The 17,243-nt window shown below is 44.0% G+C and overlaps 1 protein-coding gene across 1 annotated transcript in view; it reads right to left on the bottom strand.

Moving 5' to 3' along the window:
* The window catches only part of SMO (smoothened, frizzled class receptor), a 72,814-nt gene that overhangs the window by 44,645 nt on the left and 10,926 nt on the right, over positions 1 to 17,243 (bottom strand). Inside the window, exons 2-4 of the mRNA XM_069229353.1 lie at positions 7,170 to 7,375; positions 5,254 to 5,463; positions 3,221 to 3,393 (exon numbers count right to left, since the gene is read on the bottom strand). Coding sequence (XP_069085454.1) covers positions 3,221 to 3,393; positions 5,254 to 5,463; positions 7,170 to 7,375 — 589 coding nt within the window. The remainder of the gene's footprint in view (positions 1 to 3,220; positions 3,394 to 5,253; positions 5,464 to 7,169; positions 7,376 to 17,243) is intronic.

Below are 17,243 nucleotides of genomic sequence, written 5' to 3' on the forward strand. Positions count from 1 at the left end.
GTAATTGTTGTACATATACTTTTGGTGTGTTGTGACAATTGTAAATCAGTTTTAGAGAAACGGAGTTGGATATCCACAGTCGAGGCAGTACAACAGATCAAGTATTCAGCAGCCTGTGCAGCACTCTTTTCATGCACCCTTGCTTGCATTCAATGGTCACCCTTTCTTCTATTTTATTTTGTTTCCTGTTTTTGGAGTGCCCCAAGGGCCTGTCAAAGGGAAATTGTTGTTTGCACTTACATCAAGAAATGTCACGCATTTGCTCATTTAGAAATCGACTTGATAAGATTGGCTGACTGGCACCCTGATATACCCGTTCCATCATGGCCCCAAGATTCCACCTCTGTTGTACTGCATGGTGTGCATGAAGGGCGAATATGCCTGTGTAGTAATGTTCCCTGCAGAATGGTTCCACCAGTCAACCTCGGTTTCCATTCAACCTTTCATGTTCCCGTCAGCATTTGTTTCCATAACAGTAGCTATTGTTCTCTAAAGTGAGGGCGCAACTATATTCCATAGCCCTCACAGAGGACTGCTTCAAGAGGGAATGCTACAGTTAGGGTTATAAAAGGCCAAACCATTGTCACAAGAGGTCCACACCACTATGGAGTCCACTCTGAGGGTCAGGAACAGTGGGGTATATTTAGCCCCATGTGAAGTAGGAATGAATCAAAGAAGCTCAGCCTGCAGATATCAATCCCGCACCAAACACCCAGCAGGAAGGACCGCACAGCAAAATCCAAGCATGTACTGAGCACACAACCAACCAAAGCGAGGAGTGGAGGTAAGCAAACCTAGCTGCCAAAATAAACAACAGTGAAATATCTGGGTTCCATCTCTTAAAGGAACATACCCAAAATAAGACTTGCCACTCTTTCCCTACTAAAAGATCCTCTTATCTACATGGTAAGTTCTGATAGTACTTTGTCAAAAAACCATGACTGGCAAGTTACAGTAAAATCTCTGCAACAAGTTGCTTAACACCATATTCTAACTTAGCCAGTCAGTACAGCTCAACCCAACTGAGCAAGTCACCTAGGCTCACTTCAAATAAACTGGAGGTTCGATGGCACAACACCTCTGCTCCTTTTTCACCACAAAAAACAATTATTGTGAGCCACTTTATTCCTTCTGAAGCTGCCTTTGAAGATCATTGTTGGGAGAGGTCTTCCAGGAGCTTCGCTTCGCTAGAGTGAGGCCTTTTTACCAGTCTGAAGTGCTGATGTCAATAGCTTTTCTCCAGGCTAGACACAGATCCTCAGTACTGCGTGTCCTTCTCATTCGAAGTCAATGCACTGCTGCCCTGTGCCCTCTGTTGTTGCCGGATGGCTCCTCGCTCCAGGTGAGGGGATCACTTCTGGAAAGAGGCTCACTATCAGGGTTGTCCTCTCTGGGATTTCATGATGTTGCTGAAGCCGACTATCTTCCACCTCTACTAGTGTACAAAAAGAGAATAGGCTGACTACAAGCCCAATGTGCTCACTCTCCAGCAGAGTTTGACTGGCTTCAGCTGCTAGCACAGCTGGTAGTGTCTTTGCTAAATAGTTGCCCCTGTCCTCTTCCTTGGGGGCTGCATCAGTTTGCCTGCACTTATCTGGAATTGTTTCATTCCTCGTTCGCTCTTGTTCCTTCACTGCAGCCCTGCTTACTGCGGTGGTTGGAGCTTCTGGTTGGTGGTTGCCTCTATCACTGGGCCACTGTACTTCTTCCAAACTGCTTCACTTTGCACCCTGCGTTCCCTTCACTGCTGCACCGGTGACTGCTGTGTTGTGTATGGTGGCTCTTTGCTGGTGCAGAGAGTTGTGGCTTCAGGGTCACACCCAGGGATGGCAGTGATTTGCCCCAAAAAATAGAAGCTGAAGAGATGGTATGCATTTAGCCTGGTTTTCCCATGGGATTATAACTTCATGCTGTCAAGTGGAAAACTCCACTGCTGTGAGGTTGAGGATTCAAATCAGTCCCGCAGAGAGACAGGGCCCTTTTATTTGAAAATTCCTCATTATTTACTGTGGCCTAGTTGGCCTGTTTCAACCAGGTTGATCAGCAGGCCAATCCCTACAGGCCTGCACTTTTGGTACTCTTTCTACTTGGTACCCCACGGTCTCCTCCACCCCCTTCTGGAGCTCTTTTGGTGCGCATTTCTTGAGCTCTGCTCTTTTCTTTGTCGCCCTATGTGCTCGTGTGTTCTTAGAGTAAGGAGACTTCAGGTGGTATTTATGCACCTCTGTACACTTTTGGTCCTGGGATGTTCATCAGTGTACAGCTACCACCCACTGTTTCTTCCTTCACGAGCTGGGCCTTTACACACGTGAGAGCTGCAGTGCAGCCGTCCCTAAAGGGTGACTCTTACTCTGGAGATACAGACTGTGTGATGGACGCTGGTATCTATGGCCTCTACAGCAAGGCGGGAGGAGGCTGCTGAAACCGAAGCCAGGACTGAGGGCTTTGTTATTGACAACTCGAGGTAAAGTACTCTACTGCCCTTTTGGTTGTATGGGAACAGCACTAGACAAAAATAAATTGCTAATTTATATAATAATAACCATGTGTGCTTGAGAGGGTATACTCTTCTAAATATACATTAATTAATGACAACTTAAAGACACTAACTGGAGATGAAGGAAGTATCTGACTTTATTTTTGTGGCTCATAATCATGGAAACCGTGACATAGGTGCCTTCTCTCTGCATAAGGAGGTATGTTACTTGATGGAGGTGGTGGTGCACAGTGGTGGCTCTACACATGGGCGAAGGCTCAAAGGTCCAAATAACACTGATTTGCTATGTGATAAAGCAGATTTCAGAAATCAGAGGCCACTGAGCACCACTGGTCCATGGCATTAGGAAGTGCTGAGAAAGCCAGGCAAGAAAAATGCAGGAATGTCAGGGTAAGGGAAATGAGAGTTGGATCTCAGGGAATCGGAAGGAGAATTTGAAAAAAAGTCATAACGTGGAAGTGAAGAGAGAATATCTGGGGACTAGGCTTTGAAGTAAAGCTTGGGGAGCATGAGCAATAGAAAATACATTACATTACACCATGTGAGCAACTCAGTCATATGCTATCTCACCAAATGTTCTTTTTACAGTATTGTTAACTGCAGTTGAAGGCAGACTTTAGCAAGAAGACTGTAGGTTATAGAATAACATGCAAATCAACAGTTGGTTCTAGGGATTCCATGGTTCTTCCCCTTCAGTCAAGTACTTAAAGAGGCAGCACTTACGTTGGCTCCCCCAGCCTCATGGTCCCGTCCGCCCTGCAGACAATCTCTCTGCGTGCTCCGTCCATGAACTGCGCCAGCCAGCCTATGCTGCCCACGAAGAAGCAGGCGTTGACGTAGAAGAGGATAACCGCTGGATAGCGGTTAGAGTTCTTCCAATCAGAGACAAATGTGGCCTGCAGAAGGAGAGGGCAACCAGAAATTAGAGGAAGGGCAATAATCGAACTGGCAGGGCTTGACCAAGCATTCCTTGAAAATGCACCTATTCTGACCCAGGCATGTGCGCAAACAGGTATTGTTATTTCCAAAATAAAACTTGAATAATCTCTGTGAGTCTTGTGGTCAGAGCACTTATGCTTCTTTCTTTCTGTACCCCCAAAATATAGAAGGCAGATGGAATAGTCCAGACCTCAGCCAGAAACAAAAAATAAACAATGACTAAAACAAACAACAAAAGAGCAAAAGGTAAACTGAATCGTGTGTTTATGAGTAGAACAAAAACATCACTCAGTTGAGACATTAATTTTATAGTGACCCTGAGAACACAAGTAGAATGCTCTTGGTAACATTAGTGAACTCTCATCTGTGAGATTTGGACTCACAAGCTGAAGAGGTTTCCATTTCCCACTTCTGTACATTGCATAAATACATTTATACTAAACACAAAGTGGGAAAATCATAAAACAATAAAAAGAGCAAGCATTTGCAAAGGCAATAAGTTGCGCCTTCAGAAGCTATTGGCTTTGCCAATTAATTTTAGCAATGCTGTACTACATACACAATGATGCACAACATAAATAAACAGAAAGCAAATAAACTAAAAAGGTGGTATGACTCATTCGCTTTTTTTTATTCACTGATCTGAGTTGGATCGGTAATTATTTTTTAAAAGTAGCGTAAAATATTTTTTTCCCCCTAAAAGTGCGTGAGGGAAGCAACATGGAGGTGGTAGGTGCAACACAGAGGGTTCGTGTGGGGTGGGGAGTAACATGGAGGGGCTGGAAACAACACGGACGGCAAGGGAAAAGTACATGACATGGGTGAGGAAGAGCTACATGGGAGTGGGCACATGAAGGAGATAGCAACGCTGGCCACGATTGCCATAAGTAGTATACGAGGGCGAGCGCAACAGAGGGAGATATAGGAGAAGCACGGAGGTGAGAGAACAACATGGAGTATGGTGGAGGTGGGGGGGAAGAAGTACAGGAGGGAAACAGCTGGAAAACACATGCACTCTCCTAGAATGCTTACCAAAAAGAAGGTAGTGCTCAAAAAGTAAGAAGTAGAGGCTAGGCTCCGGGGGGTGGTGAGGAGAGGGGGTCAGGGGACGACAAACAAAAGAAGTAGTGCAGAAGCTTTTTCCCCAAAGGTAAGTGGGGGAAGCAACAAAGATTTCATGGGTGCAACATGGAGGGCGTGGGTGGGGCAAAGCAACAGAGGGGGCAGAAGCAACACAGAGGGTAAGGGAGACGTACAAAACACAACAAGAGAAAGCAATGTGGAGTGTTTGAGGGAGAGAGAAGAACATGGTATGAGGGAACAATGTGGAGCAGAGGGGGACACACCCAGGGGAGAAAGCAACACCAGCCGATGGGGGCCATCATAAGAAGCACACAAGGACAAGTGCAATGAGGGGCAGTGGGGGTGGAATAAAGAAGTACATGAGGGATACAGCTGGAAAACACAAGCACCAAACACAAAAAAGGAGCACTTAAAAGGTAAGGAGTGAAAGGACACAAGTAATGACTCAATGCTCCATGAGAGTTAAAAACAAGAAGGAAAGCCCGCTCAAGCTAAGGAAGAAAAATCAAGCAAATGAGAGTGACAATAAAGCTAACTAGTGAAAAGCAATGGAATGTCACTAAGCCCACTGTAATCTGACAATGAGTCTTTTAGCAAACAAACAGCTTGCGCTGTCTGGTAGGCGAGACCTAAAAAAGAGGAAATAAAAGGAGGCTTACTGCTCTAAAAATAAGGACAGTGGTTACTTATCATACAGGACCTCAGCCACACTCCTGATCTTAGGTTGGACTCACCAGTGTAAAGAAGGTACAAAAAACTGTGATGGAGCTGAACGCAGCGATGTAGTCGTGCATCTCACGGTGCTCCCGCTCGGTGAACAGGGGGTTTTGGCACTGTATTCCGCAGCCCTCAACGTCTTCATACCAGCTCTTGGGGTTGTCCGTCCGCACTAGAGGCGCCTCACACCGGCCTGAGCTGTTAAACTTGATATTTTGCACTTCATTCTGGAGGAACCAAGGTAAAGGTTTATAAGATAATTCTTATACTAGCACACCCAAAGAACAGCAAAAAGCTGAACACCCACCATCACAGCCATACCTTTCTCATTACTTTATATATATACATGGTTATTGTTAACAGCTTGTATATCATGATATCAAGGTCAAGAAAATGAACGTGCGCATACAACATGTCAGCGAAGTAAGAATACGTAGGGAATCATAGCTTTACAATTCTTACGACCAACATCAATTTACCTTGATTCTGTCTTCTTAGTTGATATTGTTGGGTCGATATATTGGTAGTCCCATATTTAATCTACAATACTGTTGTGATTCCTTAGCTTTTTAGTGTTGCCTACACAGGCCCTACTGGCAGTTAAACAAATATGTGAGTTACAGTGTTTCATCTATTTTTTCTCCACACTTTCCTAATGCAAATCAACAGAAAAGTAACAGTCAAATTTGCAGTATTTTAATTGAAGATACGGTGTCACCTGTCATTTAAAGTCATAAAAGTCACTGCAGCATTACCCTTAAAACGAAGAGAAGCTAACTTTGAAAAGATGTCATAACACTCCTATTTAAAACCGCATCAGACAGAAGATATTTGAAATTGCTTAGGATCAAGGCTGCAACTAGAGGCAACATCAGCTCATAAGGTGTAAAACCTCATTGCCCACATTGAGGTCTTACACTAGATGAGCGATAACATTTTGATATGCTAACTCTCTGAGAAACAAGAATTGTGAATATTGACAATACACTCCTCCCTATTCTCTGCCAACAACATGGGGCTCCAATGCAGCGACTTTGCCCCAATCTTCTTCATGTTCTATCTTGACGAGCTCATCAAAAAACTATCTCGAATCAAACATCCCTGACCTTGGCAGATTAATCACCAGACTAATAACCAAAACCATCTCCTGCCATGAAATAGTACTTTTCGTACTTTTGTCAGATATCACATTCCAGGATTTGTGTAGTCTGGTAGCTTTTTCTGGCGCTTCAATGACTAATTTCTCCCGAACATTAGCAAATATACAAGGATAAAACTGCTATTTTGGGAAGGACAAGCTATTATTCATTAGGCAAAACATCACTGATGCGTGTTTTACACAAAAAATACGATTTAAACATGAAAATAACCAACTGGGGTTTAAACTGTCAGTAATGAGACTAATACATTCTGCTTGGGGAATGTTAGCTTATAAGGAATGAATTTCAATTGTTCCTTTATAGCGCCTTATTTTTGAATTACTTTAACTCAAATATAACAATTATTTGATGGCATGCTCCCCATGGGTCCCTGCTTTCTTCCTTGATGTTAGTACTATAAGTCTGTATGAGTTTGTGTGAATTCCTTCTTCTGGCACAACGCATTTGACCACTAAAATAAAACTCTTCTATATTGACCTGAAAACATCACAGGTTTGTTCGCATATAAAAGGAGATATGCAGCGCTTGACAAAATAAAAAATAAAAACATATGTATGCATACATAGCGCCTGTACCATTTTTTTATTTTAAGAATGGGCATGCCATTGAAGCAACTTGTTATCTGCACAAAGAAACTTGGACAGATGAGTGGATCGTTTTCTCACGGTTGCAACAACGGGACTGAGCCGCCGAGGGCATTTTGTGAGTGAATATCGTCCAAGACGTTGTAAGGCAAGGAGCAGAGGTTCCGCCCTGCCCCTTGCCACCCTTACCGTGCATCCTTCAGGGAAGCGGGGCGTGCTGCACTTCAGGAAGTCGGGCCAGCCGCGCTCGCGCGCCACAATGGCGCAGGGCCTTCGCGTGGCCTGGCACAGGCCCTGGCTGGGCAGCTCCACCTTGCCTCCCTCGCACTTTGGCATATAAACAGCACACAGAAGGGGTTGGATGACATCCCAGCAGCGGGGGGCGTTCCGGAGACCTGCACAGAGACAGAAAAAACGTCATTACACGTCGGTCATCAGAGCGCATTGTCAGAACCGCGGGCAGCTACACTCAGATCCTCCAAGGACCCTGAGCTGTGCACGCATCGGACAGACCAAGCCCTCCCCAGCAAGAGCAGGAATGGTCCGATCCCAGGGGCGACAATAAAAACCCTTGAATATCCTACAACGTCATCCGCTGGATAGCATTGTCCCAAGGCAACCTTCATTGCAAATCTATTGACGAGGAGAAAATTGATCTTTTGTTTATTCCTATCCCTCGTTCCGGTTAGGTTTAGCTCCGCTTCGTTTTTCGTCCTCTACCTAATGTTCCCTCCCTCCTTCCTCTCCTCCACTGCACTTCATCTCACCCTCTTCCTCCAAACATGCTCTCGCACACCGTTTTAGCTGCCCTTGACAGAGTCGACCCAATTCTAAAACAGGTTGGTGAAAACATCATGGAAACTCCCATCTGATCTAGGAAATGTTGCCTTCTCTCCTGCTCCACAAACATACGATGGTCCCCAGTGCATGCCACGCAGGGAGTAAGGAGCAGCCCCACATCTCGCCAGCTGGAAGGCGCTCCACAAACCTGTGCTCCCTGGGGTCCCTCGGATACACCTGTTGTCTCCTGGGATTTATGGACCCTACTCCCAAGTATTTCTCCTTGTGAACCCGTCCCTGGAGTAAGAAACCTGTAGGGGTCCACCAGGGATTTATGGCACCAGCTGGATTGAGGTCTTCTGAAAGACCACCGGGGAGCTGTGGCCAAGCAAGACCACCCAGAAGAGATTCTACAAAGGTCACACCAACCAATGTCTTGCCTTACAACAGCCACAGGCTCGGTTTTCACACAGAGATGCAACAGGCCCCATCTCCCTGGCAACGCCTTCATCCAACTCTGGATTTAAGCCCATGCTCTTCACACACTGCAGCTTGTAGATTTATTTTTTCTTTAAACGCTGGGGCCCAGAAACCTCATGTCAGGACGGAGAAAGGTGGTCCTAATGTCATGGCCCTTTGGACTATGGGCATTCCCAGGTTCAGAACCCACTGCCTGCCACTCTGCAGATCACCACCAAACTCCAGAGAATGACATGCAGGTCACACCTGCCTTTATTAGTTTAGCATTTTCATGTATCCAATGGGAGGGTGGAGTGAGCAGAAACTAAAGAGAGCAAATTCCAAACCTTATATTTTCCTATTGCAACAATCAGACTTCTTGCCCTGGTCATAAGTTCTTCCCTCTTATAGAGCTGGATACATACTTTACTGGTCTGTTCCAACCAAAGAGACCAAAATGCAAAACAACTGGGCATGACCCAGGTTTCGGCCTCTCTAAAATACTCTACACCCCTGTCCATGCCGACCACCTCCACCCTTTTAATAAACACAATATTTATGTAGGAAGTGTATCACCCAGGGACACTGCCCATATGCAATAACATGGAAGCACATGTAGTCATTGGCAGCAGAATGTTAGGGTAGAGAGAGTGTGAATGTGACAGTGCATGATGGCGCAGTCAATGCTATAGAACATTGAATACATTTACAATTAGAGGCACAAGAAGACAAGATACTTTGCTCAGAAATAAATGGCAGCTGTTCAGGTCCAGCTGCTGGGCTCAGAAGCCGTCTCCGCAGTGTATGCCGACGCCCGCCAACCAGCCACAGTGCCACACTTCCCAATCGTACAATTATGAGTGTTCCCACTTCGGCCACCAACTCTTGCCCTACCCCAGCACTGCTGCTCACATTTCTCCTTCCCGTCGGTTACACTGTGACCTGTGTGACAGAATATTTTCTATAAGAGTGCTATCCACCTCCTAATGTCCCAACACACTAGCGTTCCCCTCTCTCGCCCTCATCCCGCTAGTAACAGCTTCACTACTTTTTAGTTACATTTCGAACTCAACAAAGTAATATTTTTTGGACCCAGTAAATGAAAGCCAAACAGTACTGCGTTCCAGGCGGGCAGGCCAGAACCGCAGGCCTCCAGGGCCGTGGCAGATGCAGGGTCTCGAAGGCTATGTGCCCGGGGCAGTCGCAGGGGAGAGGGGGGGGGGGAGGGTGCGGTACGCAAGACCAGGGGTTGGCCTGCTTTTCTCCCTCTAGAAGACTACATTTTGAGCCCTCTTTTTACATGCGGTTCTCTGATCCCTTTTCCGATTCTATTCCACCCAGTTAACTTGCTTGAATTCCCTGGGTTGCAAGTGTAGCAAGTTCTTCCCTCCACCCGCTCACCACCCAGGCCGGGTTATATTGGAAATGCAGGGGACAGTGCCTGGTAGGATCCCTCTGTTCACCTTCACCAAAGGAACACATTGCTGATTGGACCTTGAAGGGAAGTCGTCCAAATACAGAACACACAGTGCCTACTTTGTAAAATAATAGGAGCCAGGGCCCACAGATTTGCCCAGAAGCACCAAGCTAGCACTATCCAATGTATGAGAGTGTCTCATACCAAGACTGTGTACACTTGATTTCACTTAATTCCTCTTTCACCCACCAACAGACGCCCCCTGACCATTTATGTTAGTTTTTCAGGTTCTATCTCATCCCTGTTTCTTTCTTGGTCACTGCTGTTCAGTATTTCTCTTATCTCCTTTTACACCTATGTCTTTTTCTCTCTCTTACTCTGGGCCAAAGTCTGATGAGGATAAATAAAGGCCGGTCACCAAAAAAGAGTGCTGGTGAGCCCCGCCTGCAACCACTGTTTCAAATTAAGCACTGCTATCAAGACCTGGTCATTTAGGCAGGCACAATTTGCACAAGAGTCAATCCTGTGGCCCCTTAGGAAGCAAGCCTCCCCACATAAACTATTAAACATATGAAGAGAAATGAGGGTGCCACCTGCGTCAAACTCTCCCACTGAGGGACACAAGTCCACGCAATCCACCAACTTGATGTTTGAAATGGCCACCAAACAACAAGAATAAAGTCTGGACTCTCCTAATTGGGGCCTAATGAAAGGGTGAGAACTCACCTGATGACTGATGAGACTTCAAGGTAAAATAGTTGCATTTCTCTCCTGGTTGCTTACTAAAGAAGTTGCCTTGTTATGCACTCCCAATTGACTCCTAATGTGATCTTGGTCATGCAAGGGTTCACTTGTGCTTAGAAGGTGAAACTCAGAAATAAAACCTAAAGGAAACCCATTGGAGTCGATACGTGCCAGTGTTCCCCAGGAACAAGGACTGAAGTATGAAAAGTCTCTTCTTTTTACAGTATTGAATAAACTACATCATGGCTCAAGTTGGAGAGACCAGGAGTCCACCCAGGCCTTGACGAGGTCTAGCTGGGCTGGTCGGTGTAGCCCTCTTATGTCTGCTGAGAACAGTCTCGTTCAGGCCCAAGTCTTTGCTCCATTACGGATCAGGCTGTTAGCTGATCTGCAGGCAGAAATGGTAAAGGTACAGGGGTTCCCAACATGATGGGGACGGTCCCAAAAAAACTGGTCTAGGACACAGATTATTTGGTCATCCTAGATAAACATATGTAGACCTGAAACGTGAATCTAAAAGCAATAGACGATATCCAGTGCAGAATGCAATGTCAACATTGCAAATTGGAGAACTAATATGGTGCTTTACAATGGGAACATTGTAAAATGTTCCTGGTGGGTGGGTGTGCACAAATGATGAATGCCTATGCCACTTTAGGGATATGGAATTTAATACAATATCTACTAGTCCATGGGGCAGTTTGCTACATATGTCTACTTGTCCTGTAAAAAAAAAAAACACTTGTCCTTTATAAAAATCACTTGTCCCTTTGGTGCCACTTAGTTCAGTGATAAATTATGTAAGCAATCTAATAATATAAGAGTTCTGATATGGCCTCTCTGACTATACCAGTTCTCATACTATAGTAATTCCAGCATTTTGCCACCTTTCCACAGATCTACATAATGGGGCTATAGGAAGCGTTAAGCAGTAGTTCCAAGGTTGGAATGTGCTTTCGAGTGTGGGCAAATCTACTAACTTGCATGTTTTAGAGGTGTTCACCAACTCTTTTCTAATCTTTCCTCATACTGAGAAATGTTGGAAATTTACTACTCACAAGGGCAGAGATAAAAATTCCACACGTTTGGGGAAAAAGTGGTTGGAGAGAAAGTGAGTTTGTAAATGCTCAACAGATGTTCTTATGAGCGGAATCTACACATGCATACTTGCTTGTGCTAAAATACAGTTCACAAATATTTTCTAGTAGTACACTTTCCTGGCCTACTTCTGTAACTTATTGTGAATTCATGAAAACTATACATCTGCACTAATTAAAGGGCACATACCATAAGTGCACTTTCTGACTTTATTTAAAAATTTGACCCTAATTAGGTTTTGGGTTAACCAGACCTTTTCTGTTTATTAAAATTCATATTCATACATTCTTTCTCTCTCTCATACATATATACAGACTGGTTTCACTTTGAGTGACAGCATACTGCTCTTCTACAAGGAACATATTGGCACACAAAGTAGTTTGGTTGCGTGCCACAGACTACTGCAGCTTTTTGGGACCAAAACATATTATTGCTTTTTCCCAATGCTTGTTATAATGGTTAGGGCCTGGCAGCCTCCACAACATCATAGGTTTACAAAAACAGTGTAAAAACAAGACATGCATTGAAAAAAACAAAAGGCTGGCCACCAATGTCAAACCCATTGGTTTTTACCAATGATTGTTTATTTTCACGTTTCCCAAAACCTTGTTGAAACTGGATGCACTGATTTTCCATTAAGAATATTTTTGGGGAAAAACTAGCATGCATCAACATATTTTAGTAGATGATGTTCCAAATAAACGTTGCCTAAAATTTCACAGTAGTTTAGCAAAACGTTTTTTCCAAGCTGCATTTTTTTCGAACATTTAATTTGAAAGCAAAGACTCACCATTCTTGCTTTCAAGCTTCTGCAAATATTTGCGTCTAATCAGAGAGCATTCTGAAAGCATTATACCTCATATTGTTAAACGTTGCAAATGTGTACACATTTTGATACTGGGAGCACTTTCAGCAGCGTAGTCCAAGCTTACAACATTTCCTTACAGCGCACCCTCTAATAATAAAGGCTTTGCATTAATAAACCATAAAAACAAGTTCGAATAGCACTTATATATGGACACAAACATTAACTCAACTGCAGACAAATGCCCTTCCCTGATCCATAATGTGGTACTGCAAGCTGGTTTGGGTGCAGGAGATTGGGACTACTTCTCCCAAGGACAAAGTAAACTTGAAAACTTGTTGCCTTTTACTCCTGCCACTTAACTGTTGTAGATAAAGAAAGATCTGTCAATTCTGGCATACATCTCCTAAGAGCTGGCAACAGTAAAGCACAGGCTGCCAGTTATAGCTGTGGGTGACTGACATGATCATGCATCAAAAGAAGGCACTTTATGGAAGAAATCACAGAGGTAGCAATGCAGTCAAGAAGGCTGGTGCCTGGGCAGTGCATTTCAAAAGTCGCACCTAATGATCCATTACACTTTACCTGAAGGGTAGGCCTCAGGAAGGGACTCCAAGAGATGGGTAGAAATGGTAAGAAACGAAAGGGGCAATCATCACCTAAATGATTTGTTTGAGAGGCAGAACCTTAACAGACCCATAAGAAGCCCTAGAGAGGTGGAAGGAATGGCGTTGACGAGGAGGAAGGGTGGGTTTAAGGAGAGCTCCAGTAGGATTACGGTTGGTCCTGAAGGAGAGTGACATCCATGGTTTTCTTATTTATTTTATTGCATCCTCGAAAACAACAATTACAACATAACACTCACCATTAGTGAGTATTTCAACCAAACGCTTTATAATGGCGAGACCACATGTTATACAACAACTCGGAACACCAAGAAAATAATACCAAGACAGCATAAAGGGGGGATTAATATCATCCAAGCCAACTAGCAGCACCTTATTCCATCCAAGCTTCCTTCAAAATCACTATCCCTGGTTACATCTTTCATAGCTTATCAAAGCATTCGGTGACCTACACTGCTGGCATCAAAGATATCTGACACTCATCAACTGCATCCCAATCACTCGTACTTTTCAATGAAGAATGACTACTTGATGGGAACACCTCTTCTACTTACTAAACTGTGTAACTTGTATATTAAGAATTTAGATTATCAAATTTCCTTCAGGAGGCGGATCATAAAGTAGGTAAACCACCTGCACTTGTAAATTAGATTAGGGCTTCAGCCCTTAGCAAATCCCGCTCCTCTGTTGTCAACCTCAAGACTCGCTGTCATTTTTGTTCCTCAGGGCCCAAGGATCCTCCCAAGCTAATGTTATTAGTGCTGTTGACTATCTGTTTACCATTTCTCCGGACTTAAAATTTCCTAGTTATGCCCAAATAGTTATTTTGAAAACTCTTCCCAAAACAGCCCACGATCACTGAGCAGCCCCACGCCAAGTGAAGGAAGCCTGCACCATGACCTCCATGCCTACAAAATGTAGCTTCTGCTTCAGGATTTTATTTTTTAATACATCACACTAAGCGTGATGTCTGTGTGGGTCAAAAATTGTAACTGAATTACTTTGAAATAATGATGACTGGACACTGCCTTAGTGTGCAGAAACATCTTACTCCTGTCTTTGCCAGCAATGGCTCTATCACGATCCTACTACCATTTATCTCTGGTCTTTCTTTCCTAGGATTTAGAGCACAAAGAAGTTTCATGCAAAATAGTAATCTTTTCCTTGCACCGTCTTAAATTCGGTATTTTGGAAGTCACCTAATCGTCAAATTGTTGGGATTAAAAATCTCAACTTTGCCTTTCTACGTGTAGCAGAAGCGCTGATATACACAAAGGGATGACACACTCCAAGGCCTATGCCTCACAGAAATTAGCATGTTGCCTAAAACATTGATTCAGGTAGAGATCCCCCAATACCGAGCATTCTTTGTTTAACCCCTGCAAGCAACCGCAAGCAACACATGTTTTACCAAATACTTTCTACCCCGACAGCGAGATAGTCTCAGGATATCCAGTTTTATTCATAGATGAGTAAGCCAGTTTACATCCAATCATACTTCACACTTTTACAAGGGTGAGCAGAATGCCGAATTGCTGCACCAATAATCAATGCAACTAGTTGTGTTGCAGGGTTGCATAGCTGTGATTCGAAATTCAGGAATTCGAGGTAGACTGTCTTCATGAGTATGTTGTAGTGTCTTGCAGGCCACACTGGGCGAGCGCCGACTGCAAGATACAATTTTTGGTATCACCTAAAAATCAGAGTATCCTCGGTAGAGTAGTCATTTTGGCCAACACTTTCTCACCATTCACATACATCATTTTTTGGGCCTAGAGGTTAATGAAGTCTTCAATTTAAGCAATACAATTCAGTTTGGGTATTTAAACTATGGAATACAACGGGCCTTGACTGAACCTGAACACCCAGATAGTATGGAGAGGAGGTCGCTACTGAATTTCCAGGCTCTCTCATCTGAACATCCTGGCAAAGGCCACACAACTAATTTGTCAGAATTCACTTTCACCCCAGAGACCACACAAATTCCTCAACAGTTTCCATTATTTCTTGACTCAACAGGCCGAGTTTACACACCTTTTACAATAAGTCTTCATGTAGAGGGATGAGGTTCTGGTTAGAAACCACTTAAGTCAGCTGGCCCCCAAGGCAAAACCCAAAGGTAAAATGAACACCCCTCTACATGGGCCAACTTTATTCCTTCGTTGGTTCTAAAGCACTCCTGCAGGCTGGCATGTGGCAGCTCTCCCTTTCAAAAGCTGGAGCCAAGCCCAGAGCCTTCCAGCACCTGCATTAGGGAAATAACAGCCCACTGAGCCAAAGACCGTCTCATTAACAAGCCCCATAATATCTTAGCCCCTTGAGTCAGAGTTGACCGATCCAACAAAAAGAAACAACCTGCATACGTTCGAAGCAGTAATTTTTGAGTTACAAAAACACCCGATTCGCTTTCTCCTATACCTGCATTAGTCTCAATCTGGCAGCAGGAATCTTAACATCGTCTTTAATCATGGAAAGCTACTCGCAAGATTCACAGTCCAGCGGGCCTTTCGCATCCTTTAACAAACCTACCACTGATACTGCTGTCTCTGTGTGTGGAAACTATCCTCCCTCTCTTGTGCCTCACTGTACACTTCCATCAGCATGGTCAGGTGTGTCAGTGTAATTCACGTTGAGTATAACCTTGAGGTCGCATGTCTTTACCCTACTAGGCGACTGGCGACTGACGGCATTGGATCTTGGTCAGGTCTGAGCTGTTGTGTTTACAATGCTTGAGACAATGTTGCAAATTCTTCATTTAGAGATTCTGGAGGCCTGGTCACCGTGCTCAGCGCATATTAGCGAACTCTTGAGATAAACAAGGCAAGGCATTTTCTGGCCTTGACCTCTTCACCATGCAGCCTTCTCAAGTGTACCCCAAGTCATGGTACCCTATTGCGTCCCCTACTCTACCTACTCTCCCCCCTCCCCCTTGAGGTCCTCTATCACAGCCTTCTATAGCTTTTTAAATGTGATGTCATGCATTATCAACACATTTAGTAGTGATTTCCAAACACTCACAATTTTCCTATACAAACGCCTTGTAAGGTGTGCTTAAAATCCTCCCACAGCACTGCTGGGAAATCTACTGCACTCTCGCTCCTATCAAATAAATCCATAATTGCACCTAAGAATGTCATAGTGAGACCACGCTGAAATGAGAAGCGAAATGGCACGACCGTTATACCAGACTACTGCTATTGGTTAGTACGTATAAAATCATTGCAAATTTATGACTGCTTTTCCACCTTGTGCCTGTGCAGGGATGTGTTGGTTATTTCTCAGCAGCAGTGGAGTGTTCCTATTAGAATCAATGAGATGTGTTTCGTCATTGTTGGGCAAAATCCCAATAAAATGTCACTTAAAAAAAAAAAAAAAAAAAAAGGACAAAAAAAGAAAAATTGTTTTTCAAGCCAGTCTGCAGTCTCCCTCGGATTGTCCCTATCAACATTCACTACTGTATTGAAACTCCCGTCCCATAACACAAAATTAATGTTTACAATTAATACTCCTCTAGTGCATGGGGAAACAGGGATTCATCCACCTTCGATTTCTACACGTTTATTAGCCGCCAATCACAGTTGTATAGGGTCCTTCACACTGAAACATATCTGCTATTATCTGTGTAGTTTTTTTTTTTTTTTACGGGTATTATATCCTTAACCCATAGCACTATCCCTCTGGCAGATTAAATAAATGCGGAATAATTATGTTTACTCTTCCATTTTAACCAGTGTTTCACTCTCCTCTTTATTCAAATGCACCTTTAGCAGCATATGACCTATGTAAGTCCATATCCTTTACTTCTTCTCCGGCCCCTGGATTACCCAGAATTTCCAGGAAACACTGATATGTAGGCCTTGAACTTGTGATTATCCTCTTTTGTGCCTCTTGTATACCTGACTTGACCAGCAACGCCATGAGTGGACCATTCCTCATCTCTCAAACCCCTCCCTCTTTAGACCGACTGTTTCCATACAGTGCACAGTTACTTCAGAATAGTAAAAAACACACCTTGCTCCCTTGTCAGCAATTCAACATCTATGGCGGGAGGAAGGCAGAAGGGATGCAATGTGCTCTTTGCTCTATCAAAGGTTTTGCGTTGTTTCTTTGTTTCTAAACTGTATTCTGGGACACAACAATATCTGGTTTCCATGAAAATGTCGTCCTCCTTGCTTCTATACCTCTGACACCTGTAAAACATTATCACCATACTTCTGCAGGCGATGGCGAAAGGTAGTGGCCCTAGGGCCTAACGCCGTTGAGGTCCAGCAGGTTCTGTCCAGCTCCTTCCCCGCACACTCTTTGGTATCAATGCTTAGCAGAATTTCTCCATT

This window comes from Pleurodeles waltl, chromosome 4_1, assembly GCF_031143425.1.
Source record: "Pleurodeles waltl isolate 20211129_DDA chromosome 4_1, aPleWal1.hap1.20221129, whole genome shotgun sequence".
Taxonomy (NCBI): Eukaryota; Metazoa; Chordata; class Amphibia; order Caudata; family Salamandridae; genus Pleurodeles; species Pleurodeles waltl.